This window comes from Callorhinus ursinus, unplaced genomic scaffold, assembly GCF_003265705.2.
Source record: "Callorhinus ursinus isolate GAN/ISIS: 27379988/994484 unplaced genomic scaffold, GSC_fseal_2.0 scaffold130, whole genome shotgun sequence".
NCBI classification, from domain to species: Eukaryota; Metazoa; Chordata; class Mammalia; order Carnivora; family Otariidae; genus Callorhinus; species Callorhinus ursinus.
The window spans coordinates 678,011-693,648 of NW_027397192.1; the positions used below are offsets into that span (position 1 = coordinate 678,011).

Here is a 15,638-nt window from a genome sequence, read left to right on the forward strand (position 1 = left end):
AGGTAAAAGATCTGTACTCTGAAAACCATAGAACACTTACGAAAGAACCTGAACGTGACACAAAGAATTGGAAAAACATTCCATGCTCATGGATTGGAAGAACAAATATTGCTAAAATGACTATATTACCCAAACCAATGTACATCTTTAATGTAATCCCTATCAAAATACCACCAGCATGTATTACAAGCTAGAACAAACAATCCTAAATTTTGTATGGAATCACAAAAGACCCTGGGTAGCCCAAGCAATCTTGAAAAAGCAAAGCAAAGCTCGAGTTATCACAATTCCTCACTTCAAGGTACATTAAAATGCTGCAGTCATCAAGACAGTATACTACTGGCACAAAAATAGACACATAGTTCAAGGGAACAGAATAGAAAAGCCAGAAATGAACCGATAACTATATGGTCAATTAATCTTTGACAAAGCAAGAACAAATATCCAATGGAAAAAATACAGTCTCTTCAACAAATGGTTCTGGGAAAACTGGACAGAAACATGCAAGCAAATGAACCTGGACCACTTTCTTATACCATACACAAAAATCAATTCCAGATGGATGAAAAACCTAAATGTGAAACAGAAAACCATCAAAATCTTAGAGGAGAACACAGGCAGCAACCTTTTTTGCATCAGCTGTAGCAAATTCTTACAAGTTATGTCTCCTGACACAAGAGAAACAAAAGCAAAAAAAACCCCAAAAAACGAAAAACAAAAAACACCCTACTGGGACTTCATCAAAATAAAAATCTGCACAGCAAAGGAAACAATCAACAAAACTAAAAGGTAACCTTCAAACTAGGAGAATATATTTGCAAATGACGTATCTGATAAAGGGTTAGTATCCAAAATTTATAAAGAACTTACAAAAATCAACACTTAAAAAATAATCCAGCAATGTCCACAATATTCAAACTGTAAAAAGAGCCCAAATGTCCATCAACAGACGAATGGATAAGGAAGATGTGGTATTTCACAATGGAATATTACTCAGCCATCAAAAAGGATGAATACTTACCATTTACATCAACGTGGATGGAACTAGTGGGTATTATGCTGAGTGAAATAAGTCAGTCAGAGAAAGACAATTATCATATGGCTTCACTCATATGTGGAATATAAGGAATAGTGCAGAAGATCATAGGAAAAGGGAGGGAAAACTGAATGAGAAGAAATCAGGGAGGGAGACAAACCATTTGAGACTCTTAACTATAGGAAACAAACTGAGGGTTGCTGGAGGGGTGGGGGGTGGGGGGATGGGGTAAGGGTGATGGGCATTAAGGAGGGCACATGATGTGATGAGCACTGGGTGTTAATATGCAACGGATGAATAACTGAACTCTACATCTGAAACTAATAATGTACTATATGTTGGCTAATTGAATTTAAATTAAAGAGAAAGAATCCAGTTAAAAAAAATGGGCAGAAGGCATGAATCAACAGGTTTCCAAAGAAGACATACAGATGGCTAACATACACATCAGAAGATACTCAACATCATTCATCTTCATGGAAATAAATCAAAAGAACAATGAGATAGCACCTCACACCAGTCAGAATGGCTAAAATTAAGAACACAAGGAACAATAGGTATTGACGTGGATGCAGAGAAAAGGGAACCCTCATATTGTTGGCAGGAATGCAAACTGGTGCAGCCACTCTGGAAAATAGTATGGAGGTTTCTTGAAAATTTAAAAATGATCTGATATTTTAGATGACGTTTTTAAAAACAGAATTCTCTATGTTCTTACAGCATGTAAGATTATATTCAGAGGCCAACTTGATAAATATAAATGGATAATTTAAAATGATAAAATCAACTGACTTTTTTCTATAAAGTTCATCTTAGCCACAAGATTCACTGAATGTCTTACTCAGATTTTTCCAAGAGCTCTATCACTGATTTGTAAATGGAGGGAAGCCCGCCTAACTTTCTCCATTTTCAAAGTTCCCAATACTCTTTAAGACTATAATTCTAAATATTTATTTTAACAGAGTTCTCATTTTTATTGCTTGCAGCTTACAAAATGATTGAGACATACTCAAATAATGTGGAAAAATATGCTCCACGTAAAAGAAAATTTGATTTAGTCAAAATATTTTTTAAATGGAGTCAAATAATTAAATATTGACATTCATTTTTTTACTATTATCATTAAGGCATGAATCTGAATTATTGTCAAAATTATAACATAATAATTAATTAGTTCCAGGAAGCCACAACATATGTGAATTTAATGTGACATGTTAAATCTTACTAGAAATATCAAGTACTAAGGTTTGACTCCAGTACGTGTTAACTAAGTGATACAGCCACTTTGGACAGGAAACGACTCATTGTGGCATCAACTAAAGTTTGAAATAGCTTGGGATGAACTGCTACTACTGCATTTACTGGAATTTCTACTAGGGTTGTCCTGGCCAATGTCCAAGCAGACATATGGCCAATTTCCTCCTGTCAGTGAGCCAAATCTCACCCTGGAGTTATCTCCCCACTCTATATTATAAACAGAAGAGGGAGGTTAGTCCTGTTTAAAATAAATGACATTTTATTGCATTTATGCTACAAGTAGAATGTCATTCCAATCCTGCTTGTTTTTGTTAATTTTTGTCCATGTTTTACATCTTGAACACTTAAGGTGCTCATCATTAAAGAAAACTTTGCTAATTTGGAACAGACTGAAAGTGTTAAACTACTGTTTTTGCCTAGAAATCAAAATACATATTTATCTGGACAACCCTTCCACACACACACACACCCTAGTGTACTGGTGAATTTTTAAATTCCTTCATGTTTAGGTCTCAGCCTCAAATATTACATGAAATGAATTACTATTTCCTTCCTTCCAGCTAGTGTGACTATATAATAGTTATTTTCAAAATAATGTCCCTATTATTCCAGAAAATTAAATTTTGCCTTCATGCTTATAATAAAATAAATTTCACATACAAAAGTATAGGCTTTAATAGTTTTTTCTCATTCATAAAATGAGAAAGGAAAGTATAAAATTTCTAAGATCACTTCTAGCACATCTCAAGTCAAAGATTGGGCATGGAGCCTGCTTAAGATTTTCTCCCTCTCGCTCTGCCCTTTGCCCCCCACCTCTAAAGGGTATTAAGGAGAGCATGTGTGGTGATGAGCCCTGGGTGTTATAGGCAACTAATGAATCATTGAACACTACATCAAAAACTAATGATGTACTATATGTTGGCTAATTGAACATAATAATAAAAAAGAATAAGAAATAAGAAATAAAAATTAAAAAATAAACTTCTAAAATTAATTTTAATATTACATTTTCTTTGAGCAAATATATTTAAAATAAAATTTTTCCACTACAAATAAATAAATATGTGAGGTGATGGATGTGTTAAGTAGATGGTGGGAATCCTTTCACAACGTATACATATCACCACAACGTACATTTTAAATATCTTACAACTTTGTCAATTATACCTCAATAAAGCTGAATAAATTCAAATATTATTCAATATGTAATCAGTATACACATACTCATGAAATATTTTAATTTTTTAAACTAAGCCTTCAAAATCTGGTATTTTATAGCATGTCTTAATTCAGATGCAAAATTGTCAGCGGTTAAAGTGAAAATTAATCCTACTAAAACAATAAGATTATACTTAACAGGAAACTATTTTAAACTGTTTCAGCTTTAAATTTAAATTTAAATTAAAAATCCAGTCTCTCAGGGGCGCCTGGGTGGCTCAGTCGTTAAGCGTCTGCCTTTGGCTCAGGTCATGGTCCCAAGGTCCTGGGATTGAGCCCCGCATTGGGCTCCCTGCTCAGCGGGAAGCCTGCTTCTCCCTCACCCACTCCCCCTGCTTGTGTTCCCCCTCTCACTGTGTCTGTCAAATAAATAAAAATCTTTAAATAAATAAATTAAATAAAATAAAAATCCAGTCTCTCATAGTAGCCACATTTTAAGTGCTCAATAGCCACATATGACTAGTAGTTGCCATATTGATTAGTGCAGATATAGATCATTCAAGACAAGATGAGGAGGATTCTGGTCATTGAAAGGGAAGGAAAAAGAATAGAACTATATAGATAGTTCTGAGCATGCCTGAAGGAACCAAGAAAGAGGAAGCAGCCCTCTGTTGTTGTCTAGAAAGTGGATAAACCACAATATGGATAGCTTATGCAGGGATAACTATGATTTATCAATTAGCATTTAACTAAACACCATCTTTACATACTTAATTCTGAAAACTCTTCCTTACATCCCTCAGTTAGTAAAAATGTGATTATTACAGTCCCCAAGGATACCCGAGTTATCATTTCTGATTTCTCTCGGTCTCTCTCTGTCACCTATCACCTATCATCTATCTATCATCTATCTATATTATCTATCTCCCTAATGAGGCACTAAGGATTACTCTTTCCTCAATTTGAAAACTTCTTCAATTTTGGTTCCTTCCTTTCACTTCCCACTGACATCACTCTAGTCCAGGCTTTATGCTTCATCATATTACACTTGAATTGCTACAAGTTTTTTCATTGATTCTCCTATTCCAGTCTCTCCCACCTAATTCATACTGTACATCTCCATTACATTAATCTTTCTAAGACATAATTTCCATGATCTGACTTCTCTATTAAAACATGTTCACATGTTTTCACCTCTGCCCAGAATAAATTTCTCACTGTTCTTATTGTGTGTGGGGAGAAGTGGGGGTGTGGGGTGTGTGTGTGTGTTTACCTCTCAGTCATTTTGGTACCGAATTAAACTTAACCCCATTTCTGTTCTCCAATTCTTTAATAAATGTTTTTCTCTCTTCTCCTATCAACTGTGATCTCCTTGGGGCACCTGGGTGGCTCAGTCGTTAAGCGTCTGCCTTCGGCTCGGGTCATGATCCCAGGGTCCTGGGATTGAGCCCCGCATCGGGCTCCTTGCTCAGCAGGAAGCCCGCTTCTCCCTCACCCACTCCCCCTGCTTGTGTTCCCTCTCTCACTGTCTCTCTCTCTGTGTCAAATAAATAAATAAAATCTTAAAACAAAACAAAAAAACTGATCTCCTTAAAGGTCAGAGTTGCATATTATTCTTATCATAGAATCCTCAATATGTTATGTTGTATTTGCACAATGATGCTTAATAAGTATTTGTTAATTTGAAATAAATACAATGGAGACTCCAGCTGACAAATTGCCTTCTTATATGTTTCCTGGATAAGAACATGAAGAGTTTAGGTCACCAAGACAAATTAACTTCATAATCTACCCATGTTTTACTCCTGTTACTCAAGCATTATGTTATATTAATTATACTAATTTCTAAAAATGCCAATGCCAATATATATTTTAATTTACAATCAAAATGATCAATAGAACCCCTAGAAGCAGACTTCTTTTTAAGTCATCAAGTTGTTGTGTTTTTAATTGACAAGATTTTACTAATTTTTTGGCAAGGCTTATTTTTGGCAAGATTTTTTAATAAACCAAAGACTGAAGGGAAAAAGAAAATAAATAGGATTAAATTAAAACATGTGCCATTATTTAAAAGGAGTACTCCCAACTTTATGTCACCACCAACAAAAATTAGACTTCTTACCTTGAAAGTATAAAGTGGGTCACCATTTTTCTAGAAAATGGTGTTGAAAGAGAAATCATTTGAACAAATTTGTTCAGTGAAACTCTTGTGAGCCCATGGACAAATAAAAGCTTTTATTTTTTAGAAAAGTAACATTTGTCCTATGAAAATTCCAGTGATGAATAAGAAAAAAATATATTTTATGATTTTTAGTGGGAGAAAGTTGGTTTAAGGGATTAAAAAAAATAAAGTCACAGTATTAAATTCTCTTGGTGTTTAAATAATTTATTTGATGTTTGCTACTTGTGCATTCATTTCGATGCTTGACACACATATCTTCTGGACATGAAAAATAATGGTCTATTTAAGAGACCTTAATGAATGACAATATTTTTGAAATGCACTTTATAAATACAAATATTTCAAAGCAAAGGGAGAAAACTGTTGAATGAGTAGACAATACAATTCTGAACATTTCTGATTTACAAAAGTATGCCTACTTTTTTCACTAAACGAATACAACCACTTAAAAAAATATATGTGTGTATGTGTGTATACCCACACACAGTACAGAAACATTTCAAAGTGGCAAATTTTTAGTGCACTGCCAAAGTGCTACAATAACTGTCATCCATAGACATTCACGTGCAAACACTACTGGACTAGTACACTACAGCAAATAAGAGAGCATTAGTTAGCCAAACTCTGTGGCAAAAACTTTTAAAAAATGAAAATAATGAAACAGAAATCTACTTCTCATCTGAACAATGTAGAAAATAATCTCGTTTATCATGAATCATGTGTGTGTGTGTGTGTGTGTGTGTGTGTGTGTGTGTGTGTTACACACAGTATTATCTAAGATGAGAAAACAGGGGCAGGAAAACTATCCATTAAAAAATAAGAAAAAGAAAAGAATGGCAAAGACCGGAATGCACATGCACATGCAAGGGAGTGGAGTGGTTAAGCAGAAAGTAACAGAAATCAATTAAAGTCCGAAACAGCAGCTAGTCTTGACACTGGAATGAATCATGGAAGTTGGATGAGTGGAAAAGGAGAGGTGAAAACAAATTCTCTTCTTTGTTTTAAGCTATGTATAGAACTGTCAGTCACTAGCCAAAGCCCATTTGGAATGTAAGTTGGCTAAACTGTCACCAGTCACAATACAGACTTTGCCAAAACTACTACACAGGGTTGTTCTGAACAACAAATAAGATACCAGTTGTGAAGATGTTCCACAAAATTCAAAAGCTGTACTCATATAAGACAGACAGCTCACACAATAATCAGATTAATTCTATCCTTCCAACTCTGAGAAAATGCAAACAATGAGCTCTCCAGACCACAGAAAGGAGGAAACCTCTGCTCCATTATCAAAGCTTCATGCAACAGCAGGCTCCGTAATCACAGCAAAGTCTGACTTTGGAAGCAGAGCAAAGAAGGTGACAAACTGATCTAAGGGAAAGAGTTGCAGTATACCTGTGAGCAATGTCTCCACTCCTGGCATTTCCCCACAGAAATTCCTGGAAGGGGGCGGGATTATTCAGTGGAGAAAATACAGATTCCCTATCCTACCTCACTCTAACCCTAACAAAACTTATTGCCTAAACATTAATAGGATTAAATTATCTCAATTTCTCCCTTACAGAAGGAAGGCCTGAGAGGGTAAAAAAAAAAAAAAAAAAAAATATGCCAAAGCACATAATTCTTTTCCTTGCGTATTAAAAACTGGAAAAGAAGAAAAGTTTAAAGTGTGTTATCTATGTGTGTGCATTGCTATGATCATTTGACAGCTAGGAAACTCAGGCTTAGTGAGACTAATTTATTCAAGGCCACTTATCCCACACAAATTTGACCCTGGGCTTGTTTCATGTCAAAATTCTGGCTGACAACTTCAACAAAAACAAATCCTACCTCATTAAAAAGGGTCAGGATTATAAATGGTGAGAATAGCCAACATATTTTTTGTTATCTTTTTTCTTGTTAATTCTATCACTATTTAAGAAAATATTCTGGCATTGAATAATACTTCAATTAAACTTTTATAAATGCCTTAAACAGCATTTCCTCCTCCACTAATAGTAATCCTATAAGAACAACCCATGATATCAGAAACACAGGTAATCACCAATAAATGCATTCATCAGCAGCAGCTGCAAATATCACAAAAAAAGAGAGAACCAGACATTATGTATCACCTTATAAAAAGAATACATGACCTAAGAAATATTCCTGCCCCCAAAATCATACTTCCATTCTGATCAAGTCTCTAGATCCACCTACCAAATTAAGGAAACAGAGGGTAAAGGAACTTAACACCACAAGGATGTAATCACAAAAATTTAAGATTGTGGTAAATGCTACATGTGAAACAACCTATTTCTTCAACAAATAAAAGTGCAAAGAAAGAGACAAACGGGAAACACAGATGAAAAAGACTTATGAGAGTTACTGGAATTTTATACTAAAAATACTAACATAAATAGCATTTATGAGACAATTGCAATTGGAATCTGGATATTTATTGATATTAAGGAGTTACTGTTAACATTAAGTATGATAATGGAATTGTAATTTTTTCCAAAAGAGACCATACTTTATAGAACTATATATAGAATAATTATGGTTGAAATGATGTAAAGTATGGTATTTATTCCAAAATAATTCTTGATGAGGGTTAGAGTGGGGATTAGATAAAACTGTTTGCAAATGGATAATAGTTGAGGTTGAGTGCTAAGCACATGGCTGTTCATTATACTATTATGTACGTTTGAAAAAAAAGCACATGCACCACAATCACTAAAAAATGTCCTAATTTTTTTTCCAAAGAAATAAGCTTATTATCAAGGAATTACAGAGCTGAAAAGACCTTAGAAACAATCTATTCAAACCACCTCATTTTATAAATAAGGAAATTAAGGCTCAGATAGGTTAAGTAACTTGCTCAGGGTCACACAACTTGACAGTTCCAGAGTCAAGATCATAATTTAATCTCCAAACTTACAGCCCAGGGCGTTGCTGTTTTTTAAACCTATAAGGAATGACTGAATTTAAACATTTAGTCCAGACTAGCCTAAAAATTGAGTGTAATTCATAAGAATAAGCCACGTGGCAAGGAATTAATAGTTAGTTCATACCAAAAATGAGCTGCCAGTCACTGTGATAAGATCTGTTTCTTTCTGAGAACCATGGTTTCCTGCTGGATTGGAGGAGAATCCAAACTGGGTTTCTTCCTCCTGTCCAAAGAAGTCAGAGTCAGGATGTACATTCCATTCTGCTTTGGTTGGCGGCAGTAGTTCTGAGACACTGTTTTCACAAAGGGTGCTTGAAGGAGTCAGAGCATCCGTGTCCACTGTTAGCTTACTGCTGGGGGTCAAAGCTTGGGGCTCTTGACTTGAGTTTTTCATAGTCAAAGAGCCCAGAGATGCCAATGGCCCCACACTTAGACTTGGGACATCATCCATATCTAAGGGACTCTGCTGAAAACCAGAGGCTGTCGTTCCAAAAAAGAGAGAGGTATCCAGACTTTGAGGAAGGTCACTGGTGGCCATCAAGGCCCGAGGGTCCACAGCCTGCCCTAAGGAATTATTATTATTAGCAGGGAGGCTCCCTGCCAGAGTTGAACTCACAGAAGCCACATCAATAGTCAAGATTCCAGAGTTCACCAATGCTGTGTCCAACACTGCAGCAGAACTACTGCCAGGCACATCAGAGAAGAGAGACACTAGCTCTGCATCACTGAGATCACTCTGTCCCTGGCTGGTAAGTTCACTGCTGGGCGTAAGAGAATTCGCAGCTTCCAGCTGAGCTAAGAGATCCTGGCCGAGGTTGTGCCTTTTGGTCATGTGGGTCTTCATGCTGTGCTTGGATGTGAAGAGTTTATTACAAGTAGAGACTGGGCAACGGCTTTTCCAAGTGTCCACGTCCTGCAAGTGTTTCTTGGAGTGAATGTAGAGACTACTGCGAGCAGAGAACCTGGCACAGCAGCCTTCCACAGGGCACACAAAAGGCTTTGTGCCCAGGTGGGTTATGCTGTGGCCTTTCAGATGCTCAGCCCTTGTGAAAGATTTCCCACAGCCTTCCACAGGGCACATGAACCTCCGGTCATCCTCGTGCTTCCTTTTGTGCCTTAAGAGTTTGGACATGCTGGTGAAGTTCCAGCCACAGCCGTCAAAGTCACAAAGGAAAGGTCTCTCACCGGTGTGGCTCCGCAGGTGAATTTTCAGGCGACAAGCCTTGTCGTACTGTTTGCTGCAGCCAGGAAAAGAGCAGGAAAAGAGTTCCTGTTCCCTGAAATGGGCACGGTTATGGGAAAACAGGGCACTCACTGTGATAAACGTCTTCTTGCAGCCAGAAAACGCGCACTGGTACGGCCTCTCAGGCTCGAAATGGCTGCGCTGGTGGGCGCTGAGTTTGGCCTGAGTGGGGAAGCTCTCCTCGCACACCTCGCATTTGAACGAGTTCTCCTGCTCATGGCCCTTCATGTGCGCCTTGAGGTTATACACCGTGGTGAAGCTCTTGCCACAGCCCTCCGCAGGGCAGCCAAAGGGCCGCAGTTTGTCGTGCGACTGCAGGTGCCTCTTGAGCTTGTAGGAGGTGGTGAAAGTCCAGCCACAGCCGCCCAGGGGGCACTTGAAGGGCCGCTGGCCCTGGCTGCTGCTGTGAGTCAGCAGGTGCACCTTCAGCTGGTGCTTCTTGGCGAAGGTTTGTCCGCACTGCGCCTCGGGACACAGGTACAGCACCACGCCCGGGCCTGGGCCCAGCGGCCTGCGGGGACTCTCGGCTGCGGCTCGGCCCTCTGCCTCCTCCTCAGGCGCGGGGGCGGGCGCCGGTTCCGCCGGCTCCGCCAGCAGGAGGTCGGGCGGCAGCTCCGGGCAGTCGCTGGGCTGCGCGGCGTGCGGGACCCCCGCTTGCGGAGCCATCAGACCCCCAGGCTGAGGGGCAGGCGCGACCCCAGGCTCCCAGGCTGGCGGCGGGGGCGTGGCCAGGGTGAGGACACCGTTCTCGAAGCGCAACAGCAGGTTTTGGTTGTGGATGGTGACGGTGCCCGTGAAGGCCGCGGCGGGTCCCAGGCCTGGGGCGGGGATCGGGTTTTCAGCCGGGGATGGGGCGGGGACTGCGGACAGGCAGCGGGGGCCTAGCGCCTGGCGGCCCGCGGGATTCGCGCCATTCTCACCCTGCTGGAGCTGTGGGACCGACTCGGCCTCCTCCCTCCATACAGGCCCTGCGGCCTGGCCGGCGCCCGTGGTCTCCACATCGCCACCCGCCGGGTCCAGCAACACCAGGAAGAAGTCATCGCTGTCGCCGCCGCCGCCGCCGCCAGCGTGATCCGACCTCGGCGCCAACGGGCTCGGGCCCGGGCCCCGTGAGGCCGCTCGGGCCTCCTCGTGCCGCCTCCCGGGCCCGCCATCTTGGGGGCCCCGGAGCAGCAGGAGGCGGCGCGCGGGGACCTGGCCAGCCCGCGGGTCAGGGCCGCCGTGGAACCGGCTGGCGCCCGCGGGGCTGCCAGCACCGCCGCTCTGTCGTGTCCCTCGAGGCGGGAGCAGCCTCGGGCTTTCCATCTCCGCGTCGGTGAGGCTCCACTGGAACCAGAGCCACGGAGGAGGCGCGACCCCGCCCCCTGCCGCGGGCCTGAACACGTTCCTGAAAGGGAAAAAAAAAAAAATGTGCAATGCGCAGAAACTGGCCCTATCAGATATTAAAACGTGTTTAACGACACAGTGATTTAAATATTCTGGTACTGGGTCTCTGGGACAGAATAGAAAGCCCAAAGGCAGAGCCTGGTATGCACAAATAAGTTCTACATTCAATATTTGTAGGAAATCAAGGACGTCTTCCCAGATAATGGGGAAATGAAAGTTCACTTGGTAAATGGTGCTGGAATACCTAGCAATCTATCTGCTAAATGCAACTTAAATCTGTACATCACTGTATATACCAAAATAAACACCCTCACCCCCTCCCAGTGGTAAGCATGGTGATTTTTGTAAAAAATTGTTTACTGGATGGCTGCCTGGCTGGATTTATCAATCCAGTGAGAGAAAATTCCTGGGACAATACACTATGTGTCAACATTAAACTACCATAATGCTAGCAAATTATGCTGAAAATGATTTTCTTTTCCTGGGCAAGTTCCATATCCAGAACTGTCTTGAGCAAGGTCCTCAGGAAAATTTTATTTATTTATTTATTTATTGCCTGCTGATACAGAAATTAGAATGAGTAAGAGGTGGGGCCAAAACAGATTACCACTGTTCAGCCTAGAAGTGCAAAGCCTGGAAGATGAAACAATTTATATTGAATCCTGGAAAACCCACCCCACCCCTGGGTTCTTCTAAGAGGGTGCACAACCTAAACCAGCTCTTTGCCATTACACCATGGTAAATTTCATGTCCAGTCCCACAGCATTCCTTAGCTAACTCTAGATTCTCCAGCACATGGAGGTCTCTGGACAGGAGTACCAGTTAAGTGTGATAAGATTAAGCCCTAAGTCACTGTTATGGACTCTGCTGAGAAAAATACACATATGACCGTGTTCAATAGTCCTGGTGTGCCGGCTTGCATTTCAGTGTGGTGACCCAATCTCACTGTAATGGATTTGGCCTGTGATGCCTAATGATTGTGTTAATGATGATGATGATGATCTTCCGACTTGTCTGTCATCTGTGATTTGGGAAATGATATAAATAGAGGGTGAAATATCTAGCAAGGAAAAGGTTTAGGGTAATGACTAGATTATGGGGCGCATATAGTTTAAATAATCCCCACTCCCCCCTTTTTAGTGATAATGTATACTTGCAGAACACTTGATAGAAAGAAAAAGTTTTTCATCCCTAATACTCTAAACCTTATCAAAATTTTTACTTCACATATTTTCCTTCCATTACATTTTTTTGCAGGAAGCCATATTTAAAAATCTGAGGTATAGAGGAGTGCATAAAACATATCTGCCAGGTTTAGATAATTTGTAAAAACAAACACCCATGTAACTAGGACCCAGGTCAAGAAATAGACCATTGCCAGCTTTCCAGAATACAGACACTGTGTTCCTCCCAATCACAACCCACACCCTTTCTTAGAGATATAGTCATTATCCTGACATTGTGAGTATTTCAGAGTTTTTCTTTATAGCTTTACCACTTGTGTACACATCCCTAAATAATACCATTTATATGAATTAATATAAATAAATCATACCGCATGCTTCCTCTGATGGCTTGCTTCTCTCACTTGTATCACTTATTTGAGAGATTCATCCATGTTTTTCAGAGTAGCTATAGATTCTTTGTCTCCATTGTTCACTAGCATTCCAGTGTATAATTTTAGTGAAGCAATCATGAATTGATTGAACATCCAATTCTACAGTGGATGGACACTATGGTTGTTTCTAGTTTGGGACTATTAGTATTAACAATGCTGCAGTGAACATTCTTGGACATTTCCCATGGAATACATGTGTAAAAGTCTCTTGGGTCCACCTCCAAAAATAGAATCACTGGGGTATGAATACCCTCAACTTTTCTAGATGATGCCAAATTGATTTCTGTAGTAGTTGTGCCAATTTACAGTCTCACCAGTAGCACAGAGAGTTCCTGCTGCTACACTTCTTCACCTACACCAAGAATTGTCAGAATTTACTTTTTTTTACTCTTACTATTAAGCTTTTGCATATTCTCATATTTATGAGCCTTTTGGATTTTCTCTTCTGTGAAAGGACTGTTCAAATTCAAATCTTTTGCCCATTTTTCTATTCTATTTTCAGTGTTGTACTTACTGATTTAATGAGTTCTTCATATGTTTTAAATACCAGTGCATTGGTCATTATACGTGTGGCCAAAAAGTCCCTTGCTCTGTTGCTTGTATTTTCACGTGCTTTATGCTGTGCTTTGTGAACAGATCTTAATTATAATGCAGTCAAATTTACCATTCTTTTCCTATGGTTAGTGATTTCCTGTTTTATGAAATCTGTCCCTGCATTAAGGTCATGAAAATATTTTCTATTTCCTATATTGTCTTCTAAAATATTTATGGTTTTGCCTTTCACGGGTCTTAGTCCACCTGTAAGTGATGTTTGTGTATGGTGTTGAGTAGGGCTTTGTTTGTTTGTTTTTAATTTGGATAACCAATTGTCTCAGTGAACCACTCATTGAAAATTCTGCTGTTTTCCAACTGATTTCTAGTGCCACATTTGTCAAGTATCTACCTATGTATAAGCTAGTTTCTATACACTCTAGTAAGTACCATGGCCCTATTAATCTGTCTATTTGAAATACTATATACCAGTATTAATTATTACAGGTCTAAAGCCAATCTTGATATTTGGATAAGGCCTGTCAATTCTTCCTTGTTTTTCAAAAGTGTCTTGGTTATATTTGGCCTGTTTTGACTCCATTTAAGTGATCAATTCATCAGAAAAATTTAAAAATTTAAAGCAAAACTCTTTGTGGTATCTAATTAAGATTGTGTTGAACTTTCACATTCGCCTTCTTTTCATTATTGCATGTTTGATTCATAGATATGGTCTATCTTTCCTTTTAATAATAAAAAAACCTTCTTTAATGTGTCCCAATAATATTTTGTATTTTTTCCATAGGAGGACATTTTATCCTAGGCATTTCATATTTTGCAAATACCATCTTTGAAATTTTCATTTTCTAAATTTATTCTGGTAAATAGAATGCAAATGGCTTTTGTATATTGGTTTTTTATGTTACAAATACCTAAACTCTTTTGTTGATTCTAACAACTTGTCTGTACATACTTGTAAGATTTAAGGTACAGAATCATAACATCTGCACATAATGCCAGTCTTACTTCTTCCTTTCAAAGCATTTTATTCCTTTCTTTTCCCTTACTGCTTTCTCTCAATGATCGTGGAGGTCTTTATTTGATGCATCTCTCAAAGAGAAAGGTATCAGTAATTCTAAGAATGATGTTTGATGTACATGTGTTCTGTAGAAATCTGAATCAAGCACGGGGTAGAAAGTGCACAGTGGACAGGGGAAGTCTAACATAAACATAAGGTTTAATGTAAAGAATTATTAAACTATGAAAAATGCATAATAAATAGGATATGTTATTTCCTATGTGTGGTATTCTAGGGCTGTGGGAGAGGGCCCAAGGAAAGACCAATTTTGAATGTGGGCCCCTCTCCAAGGCTGGAGTTCACACCTCAGTGGAGAAGGTATAGGAGAACCTACTGGATGACAAACAAGTTTGCTGGTTTGTGGGTGCCAGAGCTGGTTTACAAAACCAGAGCTGGTCTACAGTTACAGGGTAAGCAGGAAACAACCCTCTGGAACACATCAGTGTGGACAAGCCACAACTAGTGGCCAGTGTGTGGGTGTGTAGTAAGAATGGGGGTGCTTGTGGAGTTGGAGGCCTGGAGTTAAAAATGCCCTGCACATAGGATCAGAAAGACCTTGGTTTTGGGAGGGCTGCAGCACTGGGAGAACTACAGAAGAGTAGTTGTTTGGGGATGGGGCAGAAGAGCAAGAAAACAGAGGGAATTAAGGGGGCAAGTGTTTTGGATGATACCAAACGTAGTATGATGTACCAATGGATGTACCTATGAAGAGGGCCACAAAAAGCTTATTTCCAGGCCACATCAGGATTGCACATTTGATGAAGACAGTTGTTTTTGGCTCATGCTTGGAGCCGAGCACTGAGGATATCTTCATAGCCACACCCCTAAGAACCAGAAATCACAGGCACTTCCTCCTTCAACCTCCAGTGTCTTCTACTGAGATTATAATATTGTGTTCACTCTGAAGGAGAGATACTTAAAAAATTCATCTATTATCAGAGAGCATGTTTTGAGGGGTGAATTTAGAGTAGAGAGGCAACACATTAATAATTGGCTTCATGTCCTTTATCAGTTTAAGGGATTCACTTTTATTCTTAGTATGCATGGATAGTAGGCATCCCACCTGCCAGGGTTATTGTTAGCTCACCCAAGGAATAGTATCATCCCGTTATTTCTCTGGTAAATTAATGATTAAAGCATCAGGACTGGCCTTTGCAGGAACTTTAATAGACTTCTTAGGATTTTTGGTGGACCCAGGGTTCCCCGGTCTGAACTAAGTTTAT

General features: G+C 39.6%; 1 protein-coding gene across 1 annotated transcript; it reads right to left on the minus strand.

Annotated features, from left to right (window-relative positions):
* Positions 1-3,901: 3,901 nt before the first annotated feature.
* Positions 3,902-11,778, minus strand: LOC112813399 (zinc finger X-linked protein ZXDB). The gene has a single exon (XM_025858447.2). The coding sequence runs from the start codon at positions 11,108-11,110 to the stop codon at positions 8,681-8,683; it is 2,430 nt and encodes an 809-aa protein (XP_025714232.1). The 5' UTR covers positions 11,111-11,778; the 3' UTR covers positions 3,902-8,680.
* Positions 11,779-15,638: the final 3,860 nt, after the last annotated feature.

What these genes read in the sequence shown, in the direction of transcription:
- LOC112813399 (XM_025858447.2), bottom strand. Translation starts at nt 11,110, where the DNA reads ATGGAAAGCCCGAGGCTGCTCCCGCCTCGAGGGACACGACAGAGCGGC.